The sequence below is a fragment of the Danio aesculapii genome, chromosome 13, assembly GCF_903798145.1.
Source record: "Danio aesculapii chromosome 13, fDanAes4.1, whole genome shotgun sequence".
Taxonomy (NCBI): Eukaryota; Metazoa; Chordata; class Actinopteri; order Cypriniformes; family Danionidae; genus Danio; species Danio aesculapii.
The window spans coordinates 2,044,287-2,051,786 of record NC_079447.1 but is presented as its reverse complement, the minus strand read 5'-3'; the positions used below and the strand labels follow the sequence as shown (position 1 = coordinate 2,051,786).

General features: G+C 38.5%; 1 protein-coding gene across 1 annotated transcript in view; it reads left to right on the top strand.

Annotated features, from left to right (window-relative positions):
* Positions 1-7,500, top strand: part of dntt (deoxynucleotidyltransferase, terminal) — a 245,228-nt gene that overhangs the window by 11,801 nt on the left and 225,927 nt on the right. Inside the window, exon 3 of the mRNA XM_056471419.1 lies at positions 7,351-7,467. Within this exon, the coding sequence (XP_056327394.1) occupies positions 7,351-7,467 (117 nt within the window). The remainder of the gene's footprint in view (positions 1-7,350; positions 7,468-7,500) is intronic.

Here is a 7,500-nt window from a genome sequence, read left to right as displayed (position 1 = left end):
GTTCTGGGTCATTTATAAGTTGTTCTGCATGGTCATAAAGACATTGTTGTTTTATGCATGGTTGCCAGGGTGTTATCATGTTGTTGCTAGGGTGTTCTGGGTCATTTGTAAGTTGTTCTGCATGGCCATAAAGACATTGTTGTTTTATGCATGGTTACCAGGGTGTTATCATGCTGTTGCTAGGGTTTTCTGGGTCATTTGTAAGTTGTTCTGCATGGCCATAAAGACATTGTTGTTTTATGCATGGTTACCAGGGTGTTATCATGCTGTTGCTAGGGTTTTCTGGGTCATTTGTAAGTTGTTCTGCATGGTCATAAAGACATTGTTGTTTTATGCATGGTTGCCAGGGTGTTATCATGTTGTTGCTAGGGTGTTCTGGGTCATTTGTAAGGTGTTCTGCATGGTCATAAAGGCATAGTTGTTGTTGTATGCATGGTTGTCAGGGTGTTGTCATGCTGTTGCTAGGGTGTTCTGGGTCATTTGTAAGGTGTTCTGCATGGTCATAAAGACATAGTTGTTGTTTTATGCATGGTTGCCAGGGTGTTATCATGCTGTTGCTAGGGTGTTCTGGGTCATTTGTAAGGTGTTCTGCATGGTCATAAAGACATAGTTGTTGTTTTATGCATGGTTGCCAGGGTGTTATCATGCTGTTGCTAGGATATTCTGGGTCATTTGTAAGGTGTTCTGCATGGTCATAAAGACATAGTTGTTGTTTTATGCATGGTTGCCAGGGTGTTATCATGCTGTTGCTAGGGTGTTCTGGGTCATTTGTAAGGTGTTCTGCATGGTCATAAAGACATAATTGTTGTTTTATGCATGGTTGCCAGGGTGTTGTCATGCTGTTGCTAGGGTTTTCTGGGTCATTTATAAGTTGTTCTGCATGGCCATAAAGACATAATTGTTGTTTTATACATGGTTGCCAGGGTGTTATCATGCTGTTGCTAGGGTGTTCTGGGTCATTTGTAAGGTGTTCTGCATGGCCATAAAGACATAGTTGTTGTTTTATGCATGGTTGCCAGGTTGTTATCAAGCTGTTGCTAGGGTGTTCTGGGTCATTTGTAAGTTGTTCTGCATGGCCATAAAGACATTGTTGTTTTATGCATGGTTGCCAGGGTGTTGTCATGCTGTTGCTAAGGTGTTCTGGGTCATTTATAAGTTGTTCTGCATGGTCATAAAGACATTGTTGTTTTATGCATGGTTGCCAGGGTGTTATCATGCTGTTGCTAGGGTGTTCTGGGTCATTTGTAAGGTGTTCTCCGTGGTCATAAAGACATAATTGTTGTTTTATGCATGGTTGCCAGGTTGTTATCATGCTGTTGCTAGGGTGTTCTGGGTCATTTGTAAGTTGTTCTGCATAGCCATAAAGACATTGTTGTTTTATGCATGGTTGCCAGGGTGTTATCATGCTGTTGCTAGGGTGTTCTGGGTCATTTGTAAGGTGTTCTGCGTGGTCATAAAGACATAATTGTTGTTTTATGCATGGTTGCCAGGGTGTTATCATGCTGTTGCTAGGGTGTTCTGGGTCATTTGTAAGGTGTTCTGCATGGTCATAAAGACATAGTTGGTGTTGTATGCATGGTTGCCAGGGTGTTGTCATGCAGTTGCTAGGGTTTTCTGGGTCATTTGTAAGTTGTTCTGCATGGTCATAAAGACATTGTTGTTTTATGCATGGTTGCCAGGGTGTTATCATGCTGTTGCTAGGGTGTTCTGGATCATTTGTAAGGTGTTCTGCATGGTCATAAAGACATAGTTGTTGTTTTATGCATGGTTGCCAGGGTGTTATCATGCTGTTGCTAGGGTTTTCTGGGTCATTTGTAAGGTGTTCTGCATGGTCATAAAGACATAGTTGTTGTTTTATGCATGGTTGCCAGGGTGTTATCATGCCGTTGCTAGGGTTTTCTGGGTCATTTGTAAGGTGTTCTGCATGGTCATAAAGACATAGTTGTTGTTTTATGCATGGTTGCCAGGGTGTTGTTATGCTGTTGCTAGGGTTTTCTGGGTCATTTGTAAGTTGTTCTGCATGGCCATAAAGACATAGTTGTTGTTGTATGCATGGTTGTCAGGGTGTTGTCATGCAGTTGCTAGGGTTTTCTGGGTCATTTGTAAGGTGTTCTGCCTGGCCATAAAGACATAGTTGTTGTTTTATGCATGGTTGCCAGGGTGTTATCATGCTGTTGCTAGGGTGTTCTGGGTCATTTGTAAGGTATTCTGCGTGGTCATAAAGACATAATTGTAGTTTTATGCATGGTTGCCAGGTTGTTATCATGCTGTTGCTAGGGTGTTCTGGGTCATTTGTAAGTTGTTCTGCATGGCCATAAAGACATTGTTGTTTTATGCATGGTTGCCAGGGTGTTATCATGCTGTTGCTAAGGTGTTCTGGGTCATTTATAAGTTGTTCTGCATGGTCATGAAGACATTGTTGTTTTATGCATGGTTGACAGGGTGTTATCATGCTGTTGCTAGGGTGTTCTGGGTCATTTATAAGTTGTTCTGCATAGTCATAAAGACATTGTTGTTTTATGCATGGTTGCCAGGGTGTTGTCATGCAGTTGCTAGGGTTTTCTGGGTCATTTGTAAGTTGTTCTGCATGGCCATAAAGACATAGTTGTTGTTTTATGCATGGTTGCCAGATCTCACGGTTCGGATCACACTGTTGTTTTTGAATCACGGATCAGACCATTTTTTTGATCAGCAAAAATGGGAGGGGACAAATGTCATTTGCTTTCCATTTTTATAAAGATATTACTGGAAAAACCATTGGTGTTAACAAACAGAACTTAGAGCCTGTAATTTTAATAAAAATAAAAAAGCTGAAAAACGAGAAGTATTCAATACGAAAAATGATCTTTGCTGCTGTTGCTGATAATGATAAATACAAATATCTTCTACAACAGATCATATTTATTTTCAATTAATGATTCAGTAATTCACAGATAAAACTTCATGTTTCATTATAGGTGGATCATTTCTGATTTCAAAACCGATTCAGTGACGTAATTTTGATTCTTGTTTGTCGCCACCTGTTGGTTAAACAATGTAACTGCAACTACATTCACCAGCGTCAAGTTTTATTAAACAGTGATTTTAATCTTTACCATAAACATCAGTGTTTATATCTGAATTATAAGCTGTTCTCCCAGTAATGCTGTGTTATTTAACTGTTTGTAACTCACTGAAAAAGTGTAAAAACTGAATCTCTCTCAATTAAATGCAGATTTGAATGCAGCACTTTGATGGATTAATAAATATATGCAAATCACTATCATTTATCATTCATTTTGCATGGGTTTGAATTGAAATCACGATCTTTTTAGCGTTTAATTGTGCAGCTTTACACTGAATGCATTAATGCAGGCTAAACAAACACTGTCAGAAAACACCTTTAAATAATAACCTAAGAAAGCATTTAGGTAGGTCCCAACACCGTCATCATTATACTTTACAGGGCAGCCAAAATGCTTTCATACACCTTATTTGAATGTCATAGGAGGCGATCTCTCTCTGCATTTGTCATAAATGTTGGATTAACATACAAGTTCAAAAAAGGTTATTAATCCGAGGGTCATGTGTGTTCCGAACTGTGGGTTGTGATCCAAACAGATCATGGATCAACCGTGATCTGTTACACTCCTAGTTGCCAGGGTGTTGCCTTGTTGTTAACAGGTTGCAGTAATTTTATCTACATGTGTCATTTCTAAGTTGTTTTGCATTGTTACCATGGTTGCAAGGGTGGTGGTTTGCTGTTGCTAGAGTTTGCTGGGTAGATTGTAAGGTGTTCTGTATAATCTGCATAGGTGTGGGTTTATGCACGGTGGCCAAGGTGTCGCCATGTTGCTAACAGGTTGCAGTAGAGCAATTCATTGCAAATGTCAGCCGTGCCATGAAAATAATTCAGTTTTCACCAAAATAGCGAAAGCGTTTCTACATTTATGGTGTAAGTATTTTGTGAAGTTTATTTATGAACAAATTTCGAGAGGATCACGTGCTTATGATTGTTCACAGCTGTTCCAGCATCAGCTCATGACCAACTATCCTATCAGATGATTCCTAACTCACTATAAATAACCAGAGTTTTCTTATCTCAATATCTTCGTCTTGAAGAATCCCCCCCCCCCAACCCTACTTTTCCATCTTTCAAATGGGCGACACGGTGGCCAGTGAGTAGCACTGTTGCCTCACAGCAAGAATGCCCCTGGTTTAATTCCTTTCCTCCCACAGTCCAAAAACAAGCACCTAAACAATTAATCCAAATATTTATAACCAAGCTCTGAGTACACCTCTTCTCAGCCATCCATTTCTGACACTTAGCTACAAATAAGCAGGGGGGGGGGGGGGGGTCATCGAGATCTACCTGAGCTCAGATCTGATCTCGCCCAGAGCTCGAGGATCTTGTAAGCTCAGGGCTCTCTCCCGGGACAGCATGCCAAACAAAAGCTTTATTATCAATCATCAGCTAAGTGTGAACTCTTGAAACAGTACTTAAGAAATACTCAAACATCTGTCTGTCAATGTTTCAAACTAATATATTTTGCTTTCCAAAGTCACACAAGTGCCAGTTTTACATCGGTCACATCTATAACAGAGAGACGTCACATCCATAACAACACTTTACCTCCTAAATGCAAAAATGTCAAATAATATAAGATCAATCATGTTTGTTCTATGGTGAGCCGACTCTTCTCCTTTTGATTAGCATCGTTTCTTTTGGGTTGTGCAGTTTAATTCACAGAATTTCTACAAAGTATGTTGTATACAAGACGTTTGGCCAGCGGAGAAATTAAAATGGTCGTGCCCAACTGAGCCTGGTTTCTCTCGAGGTTTTTTTTTTTCTTCACTTCCGCCATTAGTGAAGTTTTTTTCCTCTCCGCTGTCGCCACTGGCTTGCATGGTTCGGGATCTGTAGAGCTGCGCATCGTTGGATTTGCTCTTCAGTGTTTGGACTCTCAGTAGTGATTATTAAACCACACTGAACTGAGCTAAACTGAACTTAAACACTACAAACTGAACTACACTGTTCCTATTTACTGTGACCTTTTATGTGAAGCTGCTTTGACACAATCTACATTGTAAAAGCGCTATACAAATAAAGTTGAACTGAATTTTATACTGCAAACTCGCAGACTTTTTTGGTCACATCCATAACGCATGTTTATTTTCCTCATTTAAAATATAACACATGTTTACAGACTGATATTTTTCTGCTCCTATAACTCTGTGGTTAGATGTTTTGGAAAGTATAAACAGTTGCTTCAATATACTGTTAGCATATCCTTTCTATGTGAATTTAGGTTTTGAGTTTTGACTGTAAATGTCACATCCATAACGCTGGAATTGCTCAGTAATTTTATCTGGAGGTTTGCTGTGTCAAGATGCTCTGCGTAGTTTCCGTGTTTGCATGGTGGTGGTATGTTGTTGCCAGGATAATTAGACCTACTTTAAGGTGTTCTGTATGGTTATCAGAGAATTACTAGGGTATTCCAGGGGTCCGTTCTTCATACCTCGCTTAAATGATCTAAAAAGATTTGGCAGATCCTGGATCTGTTCATCTTGATAACTGATCTCTGGCTAATTTGGTTCTTCAAACAAGTTCGTGAATCAGATTAAATGTCTGGATGAACTGATCTGAGATCGCAGCATGTGTTGTGAAGGACAGATCTATCAATCCTCAAAATCATGATCAGCAATGCAACGATTGGCTGACGGCACAGCAGCGTAATGACGTCATCTAAGTAATATTCAATTATCCATGTGAGCGAAATGACATCAAATTAGCAGTAAACGGTTTGTTAAATATGATACGCAAATAACTTCCCACATAAGCTGCAGGCGCTACACTTTCATGTGTCAAGAGTATTCATTATGTATTTCACTGCATATCAATGTATTTAGTTCTACATTTAGAGAAGACTTTCTTTATTATAGTAGCCTAGGCCTACTCAAGTGTTTTTAATCAGCGTTAGGAATATCTGTATCAATAAATTTTGCATCAAAAAAGCATTTTTATGTCGATAAAGGTGTCTGCAACTTTTGCAAAGCATCAATTGATGATTTAAATTGATTTTTTTGACTGCATAAATTATTATTTTTAAAAAAAGTCGAATAATGTGCATGTACGCGTTTGTATCTAAAAAGTTAACATCATTAAATTTTCTCTTTGAACCACCAGGTGGCAGTCTTTGTACTTTATTTCAGAGTGCAGATTGCTTAAGTTTTACTAATATATATTTTTTACTTTATATATATATATATATATATATATATATATATATATATATATATATATATATATATATATATAGTTAAAAAATTATATTTACTGTTTTGCCAAGTGTATACTGTAAGAAATCATCAGCATTTAGTACATACTTTCAGTATTATCTTTGCTTGAAATAACCCAATCTAATCCTGTTTATACGAAATAAGCTGCTGCTCCGAGCAGGTTTGAGCTAGCAGAACTGTTGCTATGACAACAACTCTCGGATGAGTTTTGAAGAACGAAACGATTCTGGATCATGTCAAATCATCAATATCCAAATCCAGCTAATTGAGTAATCCACTGATGAAGAACAGACCCCAGGTGGTTGCCAATGTATTATTATGAGAATGTCAGAATGTTACTGTTCCATTGCTAGGATGTGCTTTGCTTTGTAGTAACAAGGATATTATGGGGTAGTGTATCATTGTAAAAATGCAATATGTAATTTTAGGGTAATCTGAGTAGTTGTCAGGGTGTTGCAATGTGATTTATGGAATATATAAGGATGCACTCTTTTCACGTTTACATGTTTCTCGGCTGCAGAAGTAGCTATGGTAAACTCTAACGCAGTGGATGAGTACAACCAATTATTTTACAATCCTATTAGCTGAAATAATAACAGAAAAACTCCAGGATGGTGCTATCAAGACTTTCTCAAGAAGAAAATAAAAAGTGTGAGACTGATAACGGCAGCCAGAAGAGAGAATAATGTCAGATTTACTGTCCTCCATACACACTGCATTACACACACCACACACAAGCGCTCATTAGTTTTTGATGCAAAGATGATCTAATACATGCATAACTACATAAAAATATACGTACGTTTTTTAAAATATAAATAATAAAAACTCAAGAATTTAAGATGCTGATGGACGTTAATCACACCATAATAGTCTTGTGAAAAGGGTCCAACCTTTTTAAACAGTGCAATATTAAATTCTTGTGTTAGCAAACACACTGTAAGGCAGAGTGGTTCTACACGCTTTCCCTGAAGTTTTATGAACTAGTTTGCTCAGATGTAAGAGGTGTACGTTGATCAGCTGAGCATCTTCTGGTTGATATTCTGACTGTCTCTCTGTGTTTCTGAGCAGAATCCCGCTGCGGATCAGAGGTCGTGTGTGCATCTGTCAGCCAAACCAGAGTCTGCTGTGTCTCCGTATGCTTGCCAGAGACGCACAACATTGGAGAACCACAATAAGATCTTTACAGTGAGTACAAGCAAGCAAATGCACTGCTAAGCA